The sequence below is a fragment of the Myotis yumanensis genome, unplaced genomic scaffold (assembly GCF_028538775.1).
Source record: "Myotis yumanensis isolate MYYU_CA2020_CCGP unplaced genomic scaffold, mMyoYum1.0.hap1 SCAF_2, whole genome shotgun sequence".
NCBI classification, from domain to species: domain Eukaryota; kingdom Metazoa; phylum Chordata; class Mammalia; order Chiroptera; family Vespertilionidae; genus Myotis; species Myotis yumanensis.
The window spans coordinates 188,492,238-188,517,227 of NW_027223753.1; the positions used below are offsets into that span (position 1 = coordinate 188,492,238).

The 24,990-nt window shown below is 41.6% G+C and overlaps 1 protein-coding gene across 5 annotated transcripts in view; it reads left to right on the forward strand.

The window, feature by feature from the left end:
- Positions 1–1,111: 1,111 nt before the first annotated feature.
- The window catches only part of GOLIM4 (golgi integral membrane protein 4), a 75,442-nt gene continuing 51,563 nt past the window's right edge, over positions 1,112–24,990 (forward strand). For 2 of the 5 annotated variants that reach the window (XM_070406858.1, XM_070406861.1), the window contains exon 1: positions 1,128–1,957. In XM_070406858.1, the coding sequence (XP_070262959.1) occupies positions 1,771–1,957 (187 nt within the window). In that variant the 5' untranslated portion in view covers positions 1,128–1,770. Of the gene's footprint in view, positions 1,958–24,990 lie in introns of all 5 variants that reach the window. The other 3 variants (XM_070406860.1, XM_070406859.1, XM_070406862.1) reach the window with 3 other exon arrangements.

The following is a 24,990-nucleotide window of genomic DNA, read 5'->3' on the forward strand; positions in this document are numbered from 1 at the left end:
ATGTTGTATTTGGCTAAACAGATATACCGCCCCCTCCCCCTTTTTTTTGAGCCCTCACTGGCCATTACTGATGACTAAAATCTGGTTAGAATATCATTAAAATTATGCAGTAGGTAATAAATTCCATGACACTACTGAGGCTTTTGAGAAATAATTTACTTTCTTAGAATTCAGGTCAAGAGCAGAAACAAAATTATTTATGCATAACCTCAATTTTCCCCTCTCAAGCACGCAGAAAGAACAAATGCACTATGGATTTTCTTTGGAGAGGTTTGTGTTTATTATGTTTGTTTTACTTGTTTTTACATGGGGAACCTTTGTTGGCCTTTAAAATGTAATTTAATAAGGTAACTGATGTGGTGGGTTTCTTTTTTTTGCCACCAATAAAACAAATACATATGACAAAATGAATGTGTGCTCATTTCAGCCTGTAAGATTTGTTTTTAAATTATTCTATTTGCAGCGAGGGGGGAAAAAAAATGAGATCATTTCTTTGCCGTCTGCCAAAGACAAGCTGTTTTCCCCAACCCACGTGGACAGTTGAGCAGTCAGTCTAGCGCGCTCGAGTGCTAGTCTACCCACTAGTGCCCTGCCATCTGGGGCACAAGTGCATTCCCACTGGTAACACTGGATGGGGCAAACCTCAGCTTGGCATCTCCTGTTCCACCAAGAAGACTGTGCTGACAATGTAGCTACCCCTTGTGTCTATCGCATCTACCCCCTGGATGGGAAAAGAAAGAAAGGACACTCGATGGAGTGTAGTGGCTCTCCTCCACTCTCTGCATTTATAGACTTTGAGCGCTGGATCTCACACTCACTCACATGCACACTCACACACGTGCGCACCGGACCGCACCCAGTTTCAGGCCAGGACACGTCCGCGGCGCACCCCAACCCTCCAGCCCCGGGCTCCGCCGCCTCTCCCCACCCACCCGCGCTCCACGTGGGCGCACCCTGGCGCCAAGCGGCCTCGCTGCCCACCAGCCCCTCGCTGCCCCGCCGTGGGAGGGAAGGCGCGGCCCTGGGGTCGGACGGACAAAGCGGGCGTCCAATCGAGCCCGGCACTGCCTTCCCGAAGGGAGGGAGGTGCAGCTCGGACGGGCCCAATGAGCGGGGAGCCCGAGTGGGACTTCCTCCGGGAATCCCGTTGGCCAGACTAGCGGGGCTGCGGGTGACACGTAAGTTGGGTGGGAGGCGGCGGCGGCCCAGGCTCCGCAGCCCCGTCAGTGACAGCGGCCCGCCATCCCCCGAACCGGGGCGAGCCCCCAGCCCCCTCGGGTCCCCCAGATCCCGCGGGCCGCGCGCGGAGGCGCCGCCTGGAGCCCGGCTCCTTTTGTTGGGCGCGCACCCCCTCCTTTTGGTGGCAACAAAGTCGCGCAGTGGGAACCGCCGCGAGGGGGCGGGGAGCGGCCAGGGCGGGACTCCGAGCGCAGCCGCCGGGGGCAGCCGGGCCAAAAAAGTGGGGAGCAGGAAACAGGGCAGGCGCGCCCGGGGATCGGCCAGGGCACCCCGCTCAGAAGTATGCGGAGGGCCCCCTCGCGGGCCCCGGCACCCGCGGAGAGCCAGCCTCGCAAAAGTTTGGCGGCGGCCGCCCCGGCCGCGTCCATGGCTGCGCGCCCCGCGGCGCGTGGGGGCTGAGCGGGCGCCACTTCCCCCGCGGCCCCGCTTTTGTGTCTCGCGTCTCCTCCCCATGCTGCGCCCGGCCCCCTCCTGCAGCGGCCGCTGCTGAGGCGCTCGCTCGGGCGGCGGGAGGAAGGGCCGGCGGGGACGATGGGCAACGGGATGTGCTCCCGAAAGCAGAAGCGGATCTTCCAGACGCTGCTGCTGCTGACCGTGGTCTTCGGCTTCCTCTACGGCGCGATGCTCTACTACGAGCTGCAGACGCAGCTGCGCAAAGCCGAGGCGGTGGCGCAAAAGTACCAGCAGCACCAGGAGTCCCTGTCCGCCCAGCTGCAAGGTACGCTTAACGGGATCCCGCGCGCGGCCGGCGGCCAACTTTGCCCCGCGCCTCCGCCCGGGCTGGGAAAGCGGCGTTGGAGAGCCGTTGGCATCGCGGGGGCCACCTCTGACCTGCGGGGACATCGGAGGCGAGCCCTGCAGGGTCGCTGAGCCCCGAGTGTCAGGGGAGATGACATCCCCGTCGTCCGGGTTCCCCAGGCGGTTCCCTTTGAAATGGGTAGCGCCGTCCCCTGGACCCGCTGGGCATTGGACGGCCGGGCGCACACCGACTCCTGTCTTCCAGCGCTTAGCAAAGGCCCGGCGCTGTCGGGGCAGGCAAGCCAGCAGCCCTCGCTCCCCCTCTGCCAGCCCATCCCAGAGGGGCATGGTTCCCTGGTTCTAATCTAGCCACTTGCTTTTCGTTTGACGTGGTCAGTAGCCCAAGAAATGGAGAGTTTGGCAGAGGTTTCTCAAACTGTCCTGTTTTTTCCCCAAGGGAAACTAAGCCATAACCCAGCAGCTCAAACTAATGGCCTAGTCCCGTGGAAGGCTAGTTTCTGGTAACTTAGAAGGGTGGACTTTAGAGGTATTGGAAAAGTCCACACTACTACTGTTTACCATTCTGCAGGTATGATTTTGCGGGGGAAAATGTTTGTTTTCCCGAGTAACATTTAGTTTATCACAGAGGTAGAGGTGTGTGTGTGTGTGTGTGTGTGTGTGGTTTTACAGTTAGCTTTGAGAAGTCCAAGAAGGGAAATACAGTGTTTTCACTTTACCAGACATAGCAAGGACAACATGAGCAAGACCTGCAGAAAGACTTAAAGTTCTATCCTTCTCTTTTCAAACCTCACTTAATGTAAATTTCAGAAACATAAATGATGCGTGACTGTACAGTAACCACCGAGTTGTCTTCTTAAGAGCATAACCATCCTGTATGCTTTGCCCAAGTAGCGTATCTGTATTTTGAAAGCTTTTACTTGCACTTGGTTTAGTTTTCAACACTTATGCAGCCCTCTCTCCAACCAAAATAATAATGAAAAGCTGTGAGTAGTGAAATGTTGACCGTCTTTTGCTGATAGGGCACGTATAGCTTATTTCATATTACTGTGAGGATACGAGCCGAATAGATGTATCTGTCAGTGTGTCTGTATGCAAATATAAAACAGATGCCTTTTCGTTACTTCAGCTATTTTGAGTGTTTTCTAGTAAAAAAAAAAATTAAGATGAGTGAAAATGATACACGGCCGATGGCTTGGTCTTTTTTGCTCTTCCCAACTTAGCAGAAGGGAAAGTATTTTTAGCTTACTGAAGCTACACAGCCACAGACAGTGAAAATATGTGAGCTGGGCTTACTTCAAAAGGAAAACCTATTTTTGGTACAGTCTTAACTTAAAATTTATTTTAATTTGTGGATGTTTATCCATGAATACTGTTGGTATTCAAAGTATGGGTATATGTTTATTCACTTATTTATTTAGATGATGGCGGCGGCTTCCCTGTGAAGTTCAGTGCAGTTAGACCAAGGGAACATGTTTCTGTCTAATAGTACAAAGGCAGGGCTGGGTGTTTACAGAAGGGGCTTGTGTGGTGAACTCTGTGAAGTGGTTGCCTTGGTCTCTTACTTTAGGAGACCCATGAGAGCAGGTGCTATCAGCAGCATCCTCAGCACTGCACAGTGCCTGACACTCAGGAGGGGGTCCATATATATTCATTCAGTCAACTAATAAAATTACCCTGAGCCGTGGTGAGGACATTAATCCCAAGCACATTAGTCTGCTTTCTCGGGCTCCCCTTCCCAGTCTCTGCTTTGGAAAAAAAAACAAACACATAACGGCAACAAAATATTTTGCCCCAAGTTGCGCATTTGCCTCAGCTGCCAATGTTGAAATTCATTGACCAAGACCCTGCTTTCTGAGACATGGCCTTTATTTGCAGCATTCCACTTTGAAAATCAATTTCAATGTCTTCTTCTTTTATATGCCTTCTTTTGGTGGTGGCGGGGGGAGTGGTCGAAAGTGATAACACTAGACAGTTAAACTGCACATTTGCTTTGCTGCGGAAGAAAAGATGTAGCTAAGTTTGAATGACTTGCCTTAAAGTCCGTTTCTTAATTTTACTCTTTTGCCATTTCCTCTTGAGTTGTGGTGCTGCAACTATTATAACATGATTAAGCATGAAGAATTGTTTCCCAAGCAGGCTACAGTGTATTCTTTTTAAAATGGATTCCCGATTGACTTCTGTAGCATTTATTTTGGTTTCACATCTGCAGGCCAGGTAATGAAGCTTTTCTGATGGTATGCAGGTTTGCTTCCCTTTTCCAATGACAAATGACATTTTACTCAGCAGTGCTATGTACCACCTGCATTTGTTTTTAGGGCATTAAACTCTCTATTCTCAAGACTTGTTTAGTTTCCTGAGATCTCTTGATCTGTCTTGGATTAAGATCAGCGTTAATTATGAGTGGCCTTCTATAAAAAGTATGACTCCTGAGCCCAGCCGGCATGGCTCAGTGGTTGAGCGTCGACCTATGAACCGAGCACATGTCTGGGTTGCGGGCTCGATCCCCCAGTCAGGGCGTGCAGGAGGCAGCCAATCGATTCTCTCTCATCATTGCTGTTTCTATCTCTCTCTCTCCCTTCCTCTCTGAAATCAATAAAAATACATTAAAAAATATATATGACTCTTGAAATGTTTATGTAGTTTGGTCCTGTAATCTGAAGGTAAACATTTGTTAAGTGAGCATATTTAGGATGTCTTCAGTTTAAGAATGGGTTGTACACCAGAGTTTATTTTGAAAGGCGGTTACCTCTAACATCTAGTATATTTTATAGTAGAACAGTTCCATAAGTAGGAGATGGTAGGGTACATGGGAGACGTCCCAAGACTAGGCAACCCTCTCCCCACTAAATAGAAATCTGTATGTCTGCCAGCCTATCTATGTACTGATCTGTCTGCCGTCCATACTGTACCTTAATGATGCTGAGGAGAGGGGCAGAGGTTACATACTGTTGGCAGAGGCAGTCCTACAACCTTTGACCAGCACAGTGTTTCCTTAACCTTTTAAACATTTTTAAACTCCTCTCAGGTGGGCCATGCACCATTCTCTGAGTCCACACACAATGGTTCTCAGTTTTGACTGGCCATTAGAATTACCTGGGCAGCTCCCAGACCAATCAAATCACAATCCGGGGGGGTGGAGCTCCCCTGGCAGTCTCCCCAGGTTATTACAACGTGCTGCCAAGTTGAGAACCACAGCTCCATAATCTTAACACTGAGCCACCTCACACAGTTAGTGTACCTGCTTGGCTGCAAAGACACTTAAGGCTTTTTTTTTTCCTTTCTTTTTCTTGAGCGTGTGATTCAAATTCTAGTCCTGCAACTTTTTATGTGAACGTGGGCCTCAGTTTTCTTATATACTGGAGATTAGAATGACATATTTCATAGGGGTATGGTGAGGGTAAAATAATTAATCCCTATTAAGCTGGTAGCATACCTGGCACATAGTAGGGACTGCTCCTTGAAGATAGGTTGTTACTATAGTCACTGTCCCTGTTCGATGTAAGGTATTTTATCTCTCTTCCTAGGTTTGTCATGGGTAAAAATTTTTGAAATTCACAAGATTCGTTTTCCTAGTGAGCCACCTCCTCTTATTGTACGTAAATGAATGAACATAGAAGAAAATAGGTGAACTGTCATAAATCTGAGTACTTTACTCTGGAAAAGGGGCTTTCCTTGACAATTTAAACTTGGAATATGGTTACTGATTAACTCTCTTCTGTGTCATTTCAGATTGGGAGAGGGCGTGACTGCTAGAGGTTGGCTATAACCTTGTGCAATAAGATCTGGGAGTGAGATATAACTTCAAATGTTTTAAAAGTAGGAGCAGCCCTGGTCTATGTGGCCCAGTTGGTCGGAGTGTTGTCCCATACACCCAAAAGTGGCAGGTTCCATTCCTGACCAGGGCACATACCCGGCTTTCAGATTCAATCCCTGGTTGGGGTGTGTATGGGAGGCAACTTATTGATGTTTCTCATTCTCACATCAATGTTTTTCTCTCCCTCCTTCTCTGCCTCCCTCCCTTCCTCTCTCTAAAAATCCACAACAAAAAAGTAGGAGCAAAGTGTCCTTCATTCCTAAAACACTGTATATGACATTATTGTAGTGCTCTTGGTCTTCCTAGTGATGACCTGAAGCCATCAAGGAAAGATTGAGATAATGTTTTCTATGCTTCTGTTCCAGATAAGTCCAGGTACGTGTAGGGGAACAATTTAAAATAAAAAGCCTTTAGTGTTTCTAAGGTTATATTGTTTTCTCAGTTAGTTGCCCTTTGCATTGTGTTCTCCTAAGGGGCAGGATGGTCTGCTAGCCAGAGGCTGAACACATTTTATTGTAACTGGTTACTTTGTTTTCAACCTACCCCGAATCTGCTTAAAAAAGGAAAAGAAAAAAAAAAAGAAAGAAAAGAAAAAGTCTCTTTCAGCTCAGAGCCAGGCTTTTTATATTCTTTCATCTCCAGTGCCTGGTGCTGGGCAATATAGCAGGTGCTCAGTAAATAGTAGGTCTGTGACCTTGTGGTATTTTCTCTCTGCCAATGAATGGGCTTTATATACAGTGGGCAATTAAGTGTAGTGCAGGGGTCCTCAAAACTGTGGCCCGCCGAAAACATTTATCCGGCCTGCCGGGTGTTTTTGCCACCGCTGCCTGTCCTGCTTAGCAGGCGACTCGTCCCGGGCCCGCAGTGCGCATGTGTGGAATGTCTGAGGGACAGTGAACTGGCCCCCTGTTTAAAAAGTTTGAGGACCTCTGGTGTAGTGGATAAGAGCTGAGGAGTCAGCGCTTGAATTTGATTTCTTGCTCCCACCCCCAATAGCTGTGTGATCGTCTGCAAGCTACTTAACTTCTCTGTGGCTCGTTTACATTGTATGTGGTAATCAGGATAATCTTTATATATAAAAGCCTAATATGTAAATTGTCCCATCGGGAGATTGACCGGGAGACTGGGAATTTAGTTGCTCGCTATGATGTGCACTGACCACCAGGGGGTGGTGCGGAATGAAGGAAGGCCCGGGCCGGCCCTGATCGCTGGCCAGGCCTAGGGACCCTACCTGTGCACGGATTTCGTGCACTAGGCCTCTAGTAGTGCTTATAATAGGTTATCGCAAGGATCAGTAGTGTTAGCCAGCATGAGATGCTTAGAAAGCTGTAGCCTGTTGGGGAACCTCATGTACCTTAGAATGGTTCACAGACCTCAGTAATTTAAACCCACAGGGGTGGGCAGTGTGTTATAGGTTTACGCATTTTCAAGTGCAAAGTTAGTTTCTAGTAAATAAACATTTTCACTGAAGTACAGTTTCCTTGCAGTTAAAAGGAGTTATTTATCAAGCTATTTTTGTTTAATTCTATTGTATTTTAAAAAATAGAACAGATTCTCTCTCTCCCGTTTTTTGGGGGGGGGAAGCAACCTAAGTTTTGGAGGCCTTGCTTTGGCAAGGCTGAAAAAAAATAGAACGGGAATACTTTCTGGGCTCAGTAGTTTTTGAACGTAAAACCCTGCCTTAAAATCCATTTCCTGAATAAAAGAGAAAAACTTCTAGACACTTTTTGAAAAATGTCCTCAATTACGTGTTCTGTTGAATATATATAATGTGCAGAAATACTTGATTCCACACATTGCGTCTGCCTTAGTTATCCCTGTAAATGGGAACATGCCGCTATAGGTTGACATGTAAGAGAATGTAAGAAAATTGCTCATTACTGTGAGCCTTTAGCTTAAGTACCAGGTGGGCTGAAAACCTTACCTTGAAATTAAAAAAAAAAAATGTCTCCTGCTGTTCCAAATGCAGTTTCTTATAGGACGGAGGCACAAGGCCAGGCTTCAGTGACTTTAGGAACGAGTGAACTGGAGTTGAGGAAGTGACGACTGAAGCTGCCGTGGACCAAAATACAAAGGATTTGAGAGAAACCAGAAGAAGGGAGAGAGAGAAAAAAGGGGACTGACATCAGTTTATGATTTTCCAGGCATTGAGACATTCTTGCTCACTTCTTTATGTCCTGAAAAGAAACAGGGATTAATGAAAGGAGAGTGGGTTTGGCATCAGATACAGTATGAATGCATTTCTGGTGTTTGCCAGTAGAATGACCTTGACCTCTCTCAACTTCAGATTTAATTGGGGATAACAATGACTGTCTTGCACACTTTTATGGATTAGAAATAATACACTTAAAGTGCACAACATGAATGCTGGAGTGAATAGCAATGACAATTATTGGGTGATCAATAAGGAAAGGTTCCAGGGATGGGCAAACTTTTTGACTCGAGGGCCACAATGGGTTCTTAAACTGGACCGGAGGGCCGGAACAAAAGCATGGATGGAGTGTTTGTGTGAACTAATATAAATTCAAAGTAAACATCATTACATAAAAGGGTACGGTCTTTTTTTTTTTTTTTTTTAGTTTTATTCATTTCAAACGGGCCACATCCGGCCCGCGGGCCGTAGTTTGCCCACGGCTGGTTTAGACCCATAAGGAAAGGCTACTGTTGCTGGATTAGTATCACGCTGGTTATTTGGCCATCGTTTGCTATATCTAGTACAGCAATTTTCAACCTTTTTCATCTCATGGCGCATATAAACTGATTACTAAAATTCTGCTGCACACCAAAAAAATATTATATTTTTTGTCAGTTTGACAAAAAAAAATAGGTACAATTTTGATTTTCACACTGGGAGGCTATTATTGTGTTGGCTGTTGTCAGTTTTTTATTTGACAATCTAAGGGAAAAGTGGTCTGTGCCCCTGACTAAATAATAGTGAGGTATTGTGTGTTTATTTTTAAATATTAATATTACTTTTTAGAGAAAGAGGAAGGGAGAGAGAGAGAGAAAAACATTGATTGGCTGGCTCCCGCAAGTTCCCTACCAGGGATTGAGCCCTCACCTGGAATTGAACTGGCAATCTTTTGGTGCAAGGGACACGCCCAGCCAACTAAGCCACAGGTATTGCATGTTTTAAAAATTCTTGTGGCACACCGGTTGAAAATCGTTCTGTCTTTCCTATTGTTTTGACCCTTTTGGGGGGAAGAAAAAGATCTGAAAACACTTTACATGGTTGCAAGTAAGAGTTGCTGTTTTCATTGTGACCACTAAATATTGTTATTTTATCATTCAGGACAAAATGTTTTTACTTCTTTTGCCATTCAGTGGTTTGTGGGGTTTTGGCTTTGTTAGGAGTGAAAGTTTTATATGTAATGTAACTTTATTATAAAATGGCAAACTATATTGTCCTCCTAAGCTACTGTTATTTGAAGTGACTTCATTAAGATAGAATTTTAAAAATTTATTTGAAGGAATTAAATTATTTTAAGTACATAGCATTTATTGATTGTCTACCGTGTTCAGGAACAGGCTTTTTCTCATTTAACAGTGACACAAGCACTTTAATGTGAATGAGCAATCTGAGGCTCAGAGAGGTGAACTTGCCAGTATCAAGGTCAAATCCAACGAAACAGCTTAGAACCCTAATGTGACTTCCTAGCTCATGTTCTTTTCTCAGTACACCATTGACCTAAAAAATTATCTTAGTGTCTCATGACAGTATTACTGGTTTTGAGAAAGTAGGTTAGATGAGTCATATGAGGATTCAAGATAAAATTTAGATCAGAGGTAACTGGTGTGATTATTTGATTTCCAGAGTGTAGGACTTTTGTTTCTGTTATGAAAGATGATTTTGGGTGATACTGAGTTGATTTTAGGCGGCATGCAGATGCCACATAAAATAACATCAAATCATATAATTAAAAAAAAACCCGCCCTTTTGAATTGCCTTTCGGTGTGTTCTTGACAAATCAAGTAGAAACTCTCAATTTGATTCTAGAACCTCTACCCTAGATAGAGTTGCTCATTTGTTTTTTTCAAAGAGAGCAGATTTCAGGGAGCCAACAGCCTGATAGCTAGAATTTAATAATTGTTTTATTGCACTTAACTTTTACAGTTACCATCCATGAGTGCCATGCAAGTCAGATTTTTCATTTATAATGTAGTAGCATAAAGTTTCCTGTTTAGAAGTGTATTGTAGGGAGAAAAGTACAGGTTTTCTGTGCCTGAAGTAAGAACTCATGTTGGGAGTACCTGCCTGAAGGTTAGGAATGCATCAGCTCTTCAAGTCTGATACGAACACTGCATCTTACAGTGAAGAAGACAGTCCTGAAGCTCATGAGTCACTTACCATGTGTCTCAAGCTAAGCACAGAGCCCGTGTATCCTGCCCTCCAGTACAACGTGGCGCTCCGCACAGTGCTCTGCTCTCTCTGGACAGACCAGCAGCACCCACTCCGTCAGGACAGAAGTGGGCGTTGCTATTTCTAACAATGCCGTGTCTCTCTGAATGGCATATTTGTGTTCTTTGCTTTTATTGGCCTGGGAGTGCTTATCCAGAGGACATGTCAGTCATTGCCCTTCACTAATAAGCCTCACTAACTAGGCTCATCGCCTGGAGGGACGTGGGCATGAAATAAATTGCTCTTTATAACTGTATGACATTTAAAAATATATATATTGCTTTCACAACTTTTCGTATATAAAATGTCACAATATGATAGTGAATAGAAAAGTAACAGATACGCTGTCATTCTGAGTAAGGCATTATAGAACATTTGAATGACACCATTTCCTTTCCTTTGAGAGTAAGTGAATTTAAGAACAATCTATAATTATTTTAAGAGAGATAAACATCAATTTTTCCCATTTTGCATCCGATTTAAACCCCTTTATGTAGAGTTTTTGTTACAAACAAACAAAAATCTACAAATTAAGATATTTCAGAGAGCTTAGACATTGCTTGGATGCTCTGGAAAATAGCTTGATGCTATACTATCAATATCCTAAACATACATTAAAATTGAGTAGCTGATAATTACTTGATTATCTAGTTTGGTTAGTGTAGAACAGTTTACCAAGTTTTACATTGTTAAGATTTAATAATATGAATCTATAATTTCTATCATATCAATCTCTTAACCCTGTGGTCGGGAAACTGCGGCTCTCGAGCCACATGCGGCTCTTTGGCCCCTTGAGTGTGGCTCTTCCTAAGCCTTAGGAGTACCCTAATTAAGTTAATAACAATGTACCTACCTATATAGTTTAAGTTTAAAAAATTTGGCTCTCAAAAGAAATTTCAATCGTTGTACTGTTGATATTTGGCTCTGTTGACTAATGAGTTCGATGACCACTGTCTTAACCTATTAAAAAACATTTCAAGGGGATATTTAAAAGGACTTCATATCCTTTTTAAAGGTTTGATGCTATAAAACATGTTAAATTGTACATTTGTCACACATCTCTTTTATTAGAAGATGAAAAATAAATTCTCTTTGCTATCTAGGTGAGCATCAGCTCAAAATCCAGAAGTCATCTAAGTTTGATCTGGGTGTGGGTGAAGCTCCTGGGGTTTAGTTTTTCCAGTAAGTTCCTCTTCATCTGCAAGCCTATGAAACTAAGGTGTCACGTATTCTGACCTTGAAACAACCAACGTACAACAGGGGGTGGGGGGGGGCAGGCGTTAAGATGCCTCCATAGTCTTGTTCATCAAAGCAGAAAATCCAAGGTATGTAGGACTCACTGGTTCATCGCAATTCCGAAATCCAGCTGGGCAAATACATGGTCCTTGCATAGGTTTTCAGGCCTGGGAATAATTTTCCATGACTGTTTATTCTTCTGTTTTGGCTATTGGTTCCACTCTCTGAATCATCCTTCCTTTTTCATGGAAGGTGTTATGTGCCCGTTTCTGAGTTTTCTCAGCCTCCTTCCTGCCGGTAGAACTTTTGGGATCTATGGCCCTTTTGCATCTAGTACTGTCTCTGTCCCTTTCAGTCCAAACTGGCAGTTTCTGCTGATAAAATGCTCTCAAAACTTTTGTGGGTCTTCTGTGAAACTCGTTGGTGCTTACTCTGTTAGACAAAAACCACACCCACATATTTCTTGAAGGTAAATCCTTCTCTGCCTTGGGCTTCTGCTGAGACTAAGGAGAGACAACGCCCTTTATCTTCCCAAAGGCCTATTGGAAGGACCTGCGAGTCACAGCCTTAAACTTTTCCTGTGGGTCTGGCTGAATCACTCTCTGAGACACCACATTTCCAAGCTCTTAACAAGGATTTCAAAAGCCACACTCTCCATCTCATCTTTAGATCATGTTCTTTTTTTTTTTTCTGACAGTTCCCTGGAATTGATTTTTGCTTGGAAGCTATTTCTTAATTTTAGCCTTGTTTGTAGTCTAGGGAGGCTGAGAATGCTCAAAACCAACAAGTCCTGCCTCCTTTCTGTTTAGCAGTCCTTCCTTCTCACAGTTTACTGTGAGTAACAACAAGAAACCAGGTAGCATCTTCAGCATTTTGCTGGGAAATCTTAGGTAAACCACCCAGTTCATTTTTTACATCTCATATACCTGCAAGCGACTGCAGGTCATGTACCTATATGGAAGTGTGGGTATTGGGAAGCCTTCTGCCACAACAGAAGTTCCAGCTTCCAATAAAATTTCCTTCACTTTCATTTACGCCTTTACTGGCAACCCTTTCAGAGCCAGAATTCTGTGGACACTGTGCTCAAGGCACCTTATCCTCTACTCGCACCCCTCGTAAGGCCCTCGACACAGTCCCAGTGCTGCTCCCACCTTTGAGACACTGGTTACGACAGCACTTCACTTCCAAAATCTGTATTAGCTACCCCGTTGCACAGCAGATCATCCCCAAACTAAATTTCCTTAAAACAACAAATGTTGCCGAAACCGGCTTGGCTCAGTGGATAGAGCGTCGGCCTGCGGACTGAAGGGTCCCGGGTTCGATTCCGGTCAAGGGCATGTACCTGGGTTGCGGGCACATCTCCAGTGGGAGATGTGCAGGAGGCAGCTGGTCGATGTTTCTCTCTCATCGATGTTTCTAACTCTCTATCTCTCTCCCTTCCTCTCTGTTAAAAAATCATTAAAATATATTTTAAAAAAAAAACAAAAAAAACAACAACAAATGTTATCTTACAATCCCTATGGCAGCGGTTCTCAACCTGTGGGTTGCGACCCCTTTGGCAGTCGAACGACCCTTTCACAGGGGTCACCTAAGACCATCCTGCATATCAGATATTTACATGACGATTCATAACAGTAGCAACATTACAGTTATGAAGTAGCAACAAAAATAATTTTATGGTTGGGGCACAACATGAGGAACTGTATTTAAAGGGCCAGAAGGTTGAGAACCACTGCCTATGGGAAAGGAAATTGGGCTTAGCTGGGTGATTGTCCCAAGATCTGTCGTGAATGTCACATGATGAAGCTTCGAATTAGGGTTGAAATCTTCTCAAAACTCAACTGGGATTGAAGAATCTGTTTCAGAGTTTACAATGTTGTTGGCAGGCCTCAGAAGGCCTGCTTTCAACCCTGCTCATCTGGGCCTTTTCGTAGGACTTTCCATAGCACCAACTGGGAACTTAGAACATGAGGACCCAAGATGAAAGGGAAGGTATTTTATTATTATTATTTATTTATTTATTTTTTTTTTTTAATTTTTATTTTTCGCTAAAAGTATTACAAAGGGTATTACATAAGTGTCCTTTTTTCCCCCGCGCCCTTAACAAGCCCCTGCCCTCCCTTACCCCCCAGTGTCTTATGTCCATTAGTTATGGTTATATGGATGCATACAAGTCCTTCGGTTGATCTCTTACTCCCCTCCGAAAGGGAAAGTATTTTAATAACCTAGTCATTTTGAAAGAGATAAAGCATCACTGTTTTATCATTACCAAAGTCCTCACAAGCTAACATTTATCGGACACTTTCAATGTACCAGGCCACTGTTGTAAATCGTTGTCTTGGATTATGCAACCTAATGCTTTTGAAAAAATGTTTTGCTACATACTAAAATGTGATTTACCATTTAATTTGAAGTAAGAAGTGGCATTTGAAATCATGGCCTCCAGGAGGAAATTGTCTAAAGCATCTTATCTGGAAGAATTATGATGAAAAGAGGGGTCCAGGTAACTTTCTGAAGTACAATCCCAACCTGTAGGCTGTCAAGAGAAATACCAAAGTGGAAGGTGTCATGTCCTTGGGGAGTTTCAAAATCCATTGACAAAATGTGAAAATTTCCCACTGCTGCAAAGGACTGTATTTCATTGGCAAGTAGATGGAGATGCAGTGCAGTGTGTTAGTAGTATTTTCACATGTTTCTGAATGTTCCTTCTGACTTTATAGACTGCGGTCCCTGGTGAAGACCTTACTATTGAATAGTCCGAAGATAGTTTTTTAAAAATATATTTTATTTTATTTTTTTTACAGAGAGGAAGGGAGAGGGATAGAGAGTTAGAAAAATCGATGAGAGAGAAACATCAATGAGCTGCCTCCTGCACACCTCCTACTGGGGATGTACCTGCAACCAAGGTACATGCCCTTGACCAGAATCGAACCTGGGACTTTTCAGTTCACAGGCTGATGCTCTTTCCACTGAGCCAAACCAGTTAGGGCCAGAAGATAATTTTTATAGAGTTTTACTGGTCTTGGATAACAAAATCTTTTTTTAAAAAAATATATTTTATTGATTTTTTACAGAGAGTTAGAAACATCGATGAGAGAGAAACATTGATCAGCTGCCCACAGCCAAGGTACATGCCCTTGACTGGAATTGAACCTGGGACCTTTCAGTCTGCAGGCCGACGCTCTATCCACTGAGCCAAACCGGTCAGGGCGATAACAAAATCTTTTATTTAAAGAAAGTGTGAATGGAATGACAATTTCAACTTGTTCATTCATCCCTACTTTGAAAGTCAAGTTTAAAATATTGCAGTTTATGAGTATTCTTTTGTGATATTGATAAAATAAAAGTAGAGCATAAAAGCATATTATGAAAAAGTCATTAAATGTTTTCTGAACAATTGTAATTCCAAATTCATGGTATGACCTCACTCTTCTAAACATATTTTAGTAATTAGAAATACATGAGATAAATATTTCTATTTTCCTTTTGACTGGCCTAAACATATTTCAATAAGAGATTGGGAATTGGATAGAGAATATTTTGTCAAAAGGTTTGAGACCATATTCCATTCAACAATTAAGAAAGAATTCTGTTCTTGTCAGTGAGAAGTGACTGTTGAATTTCTGTTGAATCAGTGATTGTCTCTCTGCCCCACTCCTATCTGTGTGGGTGCCAGGTTACTGCCATGATATCCATTGTCACTTTATGTTACTGTGGACTTCTCTTGGTGTTAATCATGTGGATACCATAAGTCTCTGTGATGTGTGGTCTCTGTTCTCTGTCCCCAAAACCAAAAGGGCAAATTTCCCTCCATGTTCCACACTGTAGTGCTAATGTGCAGTGTGATTCTTACGGAGATTTACAGGTTAAAATTTTGTTTTTTTAATATATCTTTTATTCCCTGGACTGATTAGGGTCCAAATGGACTGAGTTAAAGGAAGCTCTTTTCTGTTGAAACTGTCCAAGGAAGCAGCAACCAAGAGTTAGCTAGAATGATGGTATTTGTGAGTACACCCTTAGAAATCTTCATCTGTGGTCCCACAGTAGCAACACTTTGAGTACAGGCTGCACCTTTAAAGAAAGACTGCTTTGTTGTATTTTTGGCCTCCAGCTGTTTCTACAACTCTTTCCTAAGACCACATTGTGGGTCTTGTCTCTGACCTTCTCTTCCTTTAGGGAGGCATTTTCTATTTGGGATCCATGGGGGTCCATGAACTTCCTGAAAATATGTCACTTTTGTATATGTGCCATCTTCTAAGACAGAAGCCATAGCTTTTATCAGATTCTCAAAGCCTCAGTGACCTGAAAAGGTTAAGAACCACACTGCTTCACGGCAAATTCCTCTTTCTGAGGTATTTTTAAGTCCACCTTGGAATTTGACCTCCCCTGGTCCTATCCCATGAATCCGTGAAAGTAGTTGGGTTTGTAATGGGGTAGCAATAGTCATTACTATTCCCTTAAAGCTCTAACCCACTCCACCCCCTTAAATTAGAAGAACCCTAATTAGGGACCTAAATGGCATTTAATAGTTGCATTCCTTAGACTCCATTAGTAATTGCTTCATGAATAGTAAAAAGTGCCTGGCAATTACATGAGAAATTTATACTTTCCAAGTTGCTTTATATTCATGATAGCATTTTCCCCCCTGAAAACTATACTATGTTATAGAATAAAGCAAAATATGCCATATTGTGACCAGTTTAAATTGGGGGAAACGGATGTCCCACAGCCAGCCAGTGACACACTTGGTATTGATGCTCACATTGCTGGAATCCTAACTCAGGGCCCTGACTAATCCTCAGTTTCCAAGGCTCCCTTGCCCTGGAACTCACTATAATGAGGTTTTAACAGTAATCACAAAACAGAGTTTCTTTCTGACTTTGCCTCATGGAGAGAGCTCAGTCCTTTACAGATTCTGTCATACAGTAAATATTCCCAGGTGGTGACTCACCTGGATTAGAGAACTGGTCTCCTGGGAGGCTACCTGCCAGCCCCCACCTCTGCCCATCTCTGTGTCTAAGGAAGGTGCTGATGGCTGCTCAAGTTACTCCTTCCTGCTTCACCTCAACAGCTTTTTACATCAATAGCATGTTTACCTTGTTCCTTTTTGGATCGCACATGCCCTGGAGGATCCTGGAAGGCTCCATGGAGATTGGGTTCCAATGTATTAGACTAGTAGTCACTGTTGTGAACTTGGCTTCCCACCCTTTCCATCCTATCTCTGTGGCACATTGTCCTTGATCCAAAAATAGGGGTTTGGGTGGTTCTTTACCTTGGGGTGATTTTTTTTGGACTCCTATGCATGCTGGGGTATAGACAGGGCTTAAGCTCCGGCTATTTTCACCACAGGCTGTCACCTCCTGATAGCAACTGTGGCTTCATCCTGACTCTAGAGGTGACTTTGAACCTCACCACTCAACTGATTCTCCAGCTGTGATTTTTAGTTTCCAGATGTAGAAGTCAGATCACTCCTAAATAAATCATAGATTGGTGGAGCGGGAGAGAATGTTTGTAGAACCCAGGCTGCAAAGAGCAGCATATGGTTATGTTTTGGTTTGGCCTACAGAGCACTCTGAAAAATTTCACAGTAGTTGTCTACAAGGAAAACGATATTTTATGTAAACATCCGATTCCCTACTTTGAAGTCATAAGATCCCTGGACACTGAGCTGCATTCCTGCATCGTGAATGGCTCACATTTTGAACGGAACATGTGGGCTTCAGTTGGCAAAAATTCTAACTGGGGATTCTTTATCTTGATTAGCTTCTGTGGTTTATCAATGAAGAAAGCGAGCCTCAGAAAGATAGAATGACTCGACATCTGTGCTTTCCAGTGTAGCCTTGGCCATGTGTGGCAAAAGCACTCACAATGCAGCTAGTGTGATTGAGGAACTGAATTTTAAATTTTAATTAATTTAAATTTAAAAATTAAAACAGAAGTATTGTAAAATATTTTTCTGTCCAACACAACGTTATTGTTTTGGTGACACTACATTTCCGTTAACTGTTGTCTTGCAATAGATATAATGAGTGGATTACAGTGTACAGATACTTTCTACTTTTTAAAAATTTGCAACTGCTAGAAATTTAAAAATTACACAGGTGATTCACAGTGCGCTTCTGTTGGACAGTCCTGACCTGGCAGAGCCCACAGATTGCTGGTGGCAGGTGTGATGTTTTTCGGCAGATACCCACAGTTATAACCATATTTTTTCTCCATGACTAAAGTGTTACCCAACTTTTCTTCTAATTCTCAAAACATTTTCATTATAGTATATAATCTCACAAACTCCTGCAGGAATTTAGTTTTCCTCATTTTTATGTGGTATATGATACAGAAGTGCTTTTGTGTAAAAGAACATTCAGCTTTGTGAATTATCAACTCTTATATAATACAAGTAATTTTAAAAATAAAATTAATATTCATGATACATATGACTACTTTTAATTTTTAATACCATTAAAATAATATTGTATTTGATTTTGGGACAGATGTATAAGATATGTAGTCTAAAATTAGTTACATATTGTAGCCTCAAAACTAGACAAAATTACTTTTAGAGCTAATATATTGTAGTCTTATATTTGACAAGATAAGAAGGAATCAAAAACTTCACAAACAAAACACTGGGTATGAGAATAGCCCAGTCAACTCTAATATTTCCCTTTTTTTGACATTTTAGTTATTGAACTATGAATTGTAACATATATACATAGAAGTGCACAAATTGTAACTATACAGCTTGATGATTTTTGAAAACATTTGTGCACCAGCAACCTGATCAATTCACATAACAATACCAGCACCTTGAAGTTCCCTTGAACCACTTCAGTCACTGCCCCCACCTCCTAAAAACAATCACCATTGATTAATCTTGCCTGTTTTTGCACTTTACATAAAGGAAGTCAAATAATGTATACTCTTGTGTCTGGCTTCTTTTGCTTAACATTGTTTTTGAGATTCACCCAAGCTGTTACATGCATAAATTATTAGTTTCCATTAATATGCTATTGTGTAAGTCCATCACAATTTATCCATTCTATTGATGGACATTTGGGTAATGTCAATGCCTGTTGTTTTGTTTGTGTGTGTGTGTGTGTGTTTCAAGGATTAGCAGTTTCTTGATGACTATTTTGAGTAAGATAATACAATTTAAGGACTGTTTTGAGAGCATTTGCAAAACACAAGCATTGGTATCATTGTTCAGCCAATGATAAGCTGCCCTAAGGCCTGCCCAGATATGAGCTCACTTGTCTCTTCTCTCCACCGTCATTCGTGCTCATTTGATACATTATTTTTCCATTTGTATGAAAAAAGTGGTAATTTTTAAAGTAATCAATTTATCTATTTTAAAAGAAATTACAGCAGGTTCAGTTACTGCCTTTTGCTAAATTTATTTCCTGAAACATGTTCCCGATCCCCCTGGTTTGGGATCCAGAGTATAACTGAGTACTCAGGAGGAAAATTATGGAGTGAACGCAGCACCTGGTGGTGCTTAAGCTAGCCTTGAGAGCTCTTCTCAGTTACAATTGTGTGAGTTTAAATTCTGAGCTGCTAGCTTAAATGAACAATAGTGAAAATAAGAATTACCTGTAGTGACTCATGCTCGGCAATTTGTTGATACACAGTACATTTCACAGCATAGTTTTGCTTTATTGTATATAAATGGCAAAAGGGGCAAGGTGTTCTTGGAATTGATCCATGAAAAGCTCTAAATATTGCCTTCAAACCTGTGATAATTGAACTTGTGTTAGGCTACAGTTTGTCTTCATACAAATTATGCTAGAAAACACTAACTAATAAAATATTTGTGTAAATAAAATTTTATCCCTTTTTACATGAACAGATTTCTAAATATTTAGGAACATAAGGAGGAAAGATAGCTTCCTAGCCAAAGAATTAATGGATGGTTCTTATCTGTAGATTCAGGCAGGCCCTAAAAGCATTAGTGCTCTAAAGCAATATAGAGAACAGACTGACAGCTCTCAGAGGGAAGGGGGCTGTGGGAATGGGTAAAAAGGTGAAAGAATTAAGCCAAAAAAAGAAAAACTCACAGAATAGACAATACCATGGTGATTACCAAAGGGAAAGCAGGGATTGGCGGAGGTAGAAGGGGGTATAGGGAGGATAAATAGTGATGGAAGGAAACTTGGCTTAGAGAGGTGAACACACAATATAATATACAGAGGATGTATTACAGAATTGTATACCTGAAGCCTATGCAATTTTATTACCAATGTCACTCCAATAAATCAATTAAAATTATACTTTTTGAATTCTTCCTTAATTCAAGAATTTTACTAATTCCCCCTCCCAGCACTAGATAGTTCACACCTGTGAAGTTTTGAAGGGAAGCTATTTAGAAACTGCTCAAAAAAATCAGACAAGTGGCTTTGCATTATATCAGATATTTAAGGAGGTGCTTTACTTTTAGTTCACTTGGAGGACTGGTAGGTAAATTGTAGAAACATCTGAGGTGACAAAATTATAACTTGGGTTTCTTTAAATATGGCTTATTCAATATTATAGTTTATTTCTGGAAATCAGACTTTAGTTATAGAATGAATGTCTTTTTGTGTGTAACTTTTTCTTTAAAAAAACCCTTTATTGAAAATATTTCTGATTCTGTTTTCTAAAATAGAGGATAGCTAAAGAAATTACTGTTAGTTTAGGACAGGTAAATCAAGAAGATGTGATTTGATGCAATTAATGTTACATGAGTAGCCTTACAAAGATACATAGCATCAATATATTAGTTATTGCTTTGTAACAATTTTCAAAATTTCAGTGGCTTACAGTAATAAACATATTCATGTTCACAGTCTGCAGTTGGCTGTGTCTTGGCCATTATGGACTGGTCTAGTCTGGGCTTAACTTGTCTGGACTGAGGTATAGCAAACAGGTTTTCAGTGTCAGGCAGACTCCGAATGCCTCCTCTCTATGACCAGTGCCAAGAGGATTTCATCTACCTGAGGGGGCCCTTCTCAGAGTCCACTCTGAGAAGGAGCACAAGAGGGCGAGTGCTATCATGCGCCACCTCTTAAAGCCTTGCCTTGGGACTGGCTCACTGTCATTTTTGTCTACATCCAACTGGCCTAGTAGTCATGTTGTTAGTCCCAACATTAATGGGTTGGGATGCAGAAGGATACTCTGCCCACAACAGGAAACACAATAGCATGAGTGACAGGGTGTGGGTGTGTGAGGGGTGAAGAATTTGGAAGTACAGCCCCATCTATCTTAGTCACTTTCAAAATTAGTACCCTGGGAGATAAAAGAAGAAAGCTAATTTTACTTGAAGAATCATTTTACAGTGATTTGATAGACACTTTTAAAAAGATTGACATAAGATGTTAGCCATGTTTGTATTGTCTTGGCAAAGGGTATGAGTTTATTATGAACAAGCACTTAGCATAAATTGTAAACAAAAGGCAATAAGTAAACGTTCTTTTATTCAACAAACTTTTCCTGAAGCACCTACTGTCCAGAGACTTTGTTGGGATATAAATTTTATTATATAGGCGCTGGTATCAAGAGATAGAATTATGACTCTGCTCTTTCAGTAACAATAAGTAGAACTTCTCCATCAAAGTATTTCAACGTTCATGGTGCTGATGTTAGCAGCAAAAGTAGATGTGACAAAACGTAGGATTTATTTTTATATAAAAACTTATGTGGGTAAAATAAAAAAAAACCTACAACAACTTAGAACATGGACCCATGGATGGTTTTAGGCATTTAAAATTTGGGGTAGACTTCTTGTGGACATATATAATACTTTGCTTTTTAGAAAAACTATTGTATAGTCACTGAGATTAAATGAAAAATTTTTTTCCATTAGTATTTATTTGAAAGTTATAGTACCCTCTATGGCAACTCTATATGTTTTTACTTAAAGCCTGGGGCGGGGGTGGGGGTGGAAACTGGAAAATTGGTAGAGGCAGATATCCTGCCTATTTTTTACCAGTCTGTTGTTGTTTTTTTAACTCATCTGATTTTAGGCATTTCTTTAAAACACCCTTACTTTTCAAGTTGTACATTTATTAATTCCTTCCTTTTAATGTGAGATTGTGTGTTTGTATGTGTGATTGTATGTGTGTGTGTGTGTGTGTGTGTGTGTGGCTTCTTTAGTAAGATAGTAAGTTATTATGAGCCTTCTCTAGTAAGAGAATCCTAGTAGTAATTTGTTTATACTTTCTCCTTTTAAAGTATGATTCTTCATGGCTTAACTTGAGAATATCAGACATTTCTACTAAACATGGGAAGCTGAAGGCGGGTCCCTAGGTACGCAAGTCTGGCTTTGATTTGGAATTGGATATTTCCTGTGAGTTGTCCTAGCCTGCTTTTGGTGCATAGAATAGAAGAAGCAGTGGGAAGAGGTAGTTTTGTTTTGTTTTTTTTCTCTGCCAAGTTCATTTATGTACTTTTTGTGAACAATGCCTGCTCAGAAAATTTTCAGCGTAAGAACATGTAGATTCTTGTTAAGACCTCATAGGTGAAACCAGTGAAGTCAGCCAGCTACCAGTGTAGTGTTTGTTCTCTAACTTAAGTAAATACTTCTTCTCATTAACTTGTTCCTTTGGAAATATGTTGATGTGGGAAGAAAATCTGGCTTTGGTTTCCTTGTCTCTGTTTTATTACTTATTTACTTACTTTATTTATTTTACGTTGCTAGTTCATTACTTAAACACTTTTTTAAAAAAAACAAAACAGTCTGGTTGGCACCAATCAGAACAGACACCAAATAGAATATTTCTCCTGCTTAATTCTTTTATAAAGGAAAAAGCTTTTTTTTTCTAGCGCCTCCCCCCCCAGCACTTAACTATAAGAGGTTATGATTTGTAGCTACCACACCTAAAATTACTTTTTGAATTTTGAGTTATGTCTCAGTAGATCATATCTAATTTCCCCTCTTTCTTGGTCTATTCTGATGTTATTCTGGTCACTCAAAAACCGGAATCTACTGGCATGCTTAGGCTACATAGCTATTTTTCATATACTAATAGTTGTGTTGACTCTACTTTCAAGTTGTATATCCTGAAACTTACCAATCTGCACATATTTCTATTTCTAGCTTCCTAGCCTGATGTACCGTAATCTCTTGACCAGTGGCAGTAGGCTCCTACCTGATTTTCCTGCTTCCACCCTTACTTCCCACAGAGTAGCCGAATACTTTGCAAAGATTATTCTTTGTAGAATATTAATTGGGTACCGTTATTTCCCATCCTCTTTGGGGAAAATTTTAACTCACTTGTTTTAATTTACCATCAAGATTCCAGCTGCGTGGGCCTTTTAGCTGTCTCCATGGCCCCCCAAGCTCACTCCTGTCTCAGAGTCTTTATACCTGCTGTGCTCTCCTTCAGGAAAGTTCTTCCCTGAGATTTCATTGCTGCTCCCTTTTATTCCTGCCTCAGCTCAGATTTCAGTTCCTAGAAAGGCAGCTGCATAACAAATGACCCCCAAACTTAGCACTTTCAAGCAGCCAACCTATGAACATTAACTATTTTGCACAGTTTTCTGAGGAGGATGAATCCAGGAGCAGCTTAGCTGGATAGTTCTGGCTCACGGTCTCTCATGAGGCTGTAACCCAGTAACCAAGTGGTTGGCTGGGCTGCTGTGTGGAAGGATGGAGTGGGGAGGGAGGTGGTTGTGGGGAGGAATCACTTCTGAGCTCAATTTATTCACATGGTTGTTGGCTGGCTCTGACTTCAGGTCCTCACTATTGGCCCAGTACCTCAGTTTCTCACTATAGAACACCCCTCCACAGATTGCCCGAGTGTCCTTATGACATGGCATCCAGCTCGGCACAGGAAGAGCCCAACACAGAAGCCACAATCTTTTATAATCTAATCTTGGAAGTGGATAGGATCAGTTGTGATGGATGCTGTTAGTCACAAAGACTAGCCCCGGTGCAGTGTAGGAGTATGAATACCAGGAGGTGGAGATTGTAGGGTACAATCTGGAACGGTGTCCTCTTGATGTCTTAGGATCAGTACAGTTATTTTGTGCTGTAATACTGCGTTCCTTGTAGCATGTTCACAATGTAAGAAGGAAAGGAACCATATTTTGAACAACAAAAATCAGAAAACTATGTCTCTATAAGCAGACATGGTAAATTACTTAGTTATATATTTTTAAAGATCATGTTGCTAAAATATATATGAAATTGTGTTTCCTTATATGTGGTCCACGTAGAGGAGTTTGCCCACACATTAAGTAGCCTTCAATCAGTGAATCTTTGAAATGAGTTCTCTGAATAGTGATTATTTTTTCAAAGCATTCTTCACTGTTATCAGCTTCTTGCTAAAGACATTCTGTCTCCCTCTTATTAAAGCTGTTTCATCTAGTTTTTCTGTGGACTTGAAAGCCCCATAATCAAACTTTATAGAACTATGTGCAATAAAAATAAATATTATTCTGTACAAAGTTTTCTTTTTGAGTAATTAAGTTTTAAGAGAGTTTTTATTTTTAGTTTAGCCCTTTGTGGCCCATTTGTGCCTCTTTCTGGTACTCACCTATGTTTTCACAACTCTTAATAGACAGGATGTTAGGTTTTTCTATTGAACTTTTGTCTCTGTTGAATATGTCATGGTTGGCTTTGAAGTCAGTCTGACTCACACGTCTGCCAGATTTTCACTTTATGTCTTGAAACAAGTTGTTGAATTTTTCTGAGCCTGATTTAAAAAAAAAAAAATCTTCCTTACAGAGTTGGTGTAAAGAAAAAATTAATATGTTAAGGGCCTAGAATGTTACCTAGCATTTTCTTTCCTACTGTCCTCCTTCCCCAGCTGTTTCCCATCAGGTTGAGTGGACTTCACACTCTATCACCCAGTGCCTAGTGACAAATGCCGTGGACGTCCTGGCTTATCTCCAGTGATGTAGGGTGGGCTGGGAAGACCAGTCCTACCAAGCTTGGGTTTCACTGCAGACTGGTGCCAGTAGCTTAGCCCTCTGGAAAACCCAGAGGCCAAAAGTATCCATAAAAATACACCTACTTTCTAGGCGTCCTTCAGAGATTTGATGCCTACAAGCAGGTTTAACTGCTACGTGGTATTTTACTCCCTGCCTGGGGTTGGCAACAGTGGAACTCAGTCAGAGGTACCTTGGAAAAGAATTAGGCTATGGGGGTTTGGTGGGGTGGGGTGGGGGAGGATGTTTCAATCACTGTAGATACTCTAAGTTAACAAAACATTCAGAGCAAGGAATTTTTTAATTAGAGTAAGTTCTACAACATCCATGTAATTACATTTTTCCACACCCTAACATTCTTTTTTTCTCAGCTTACCCACCCTTGTGACTCATACCGTAGCAAAACCAGCGAAATCGGCATTCTCTTGTCATCAAGCAAAAGTGGGTCATCCCCCTGCTCTCCTGGCTTCTCCGGTATGCTGCCCCTGAGAACCTCATTCCAGTTTGGACCTCTTCCTGCTGCCCTGTGTCCTGGTTTTCCCCATGGTCTGGTTTCTCCTGACCATTAGGAACCTCTTACTGTGGCCAGTTCCTTTCATGAACTCAGGCTGCTTTTTTTGGAATGTTGCATTTCTTG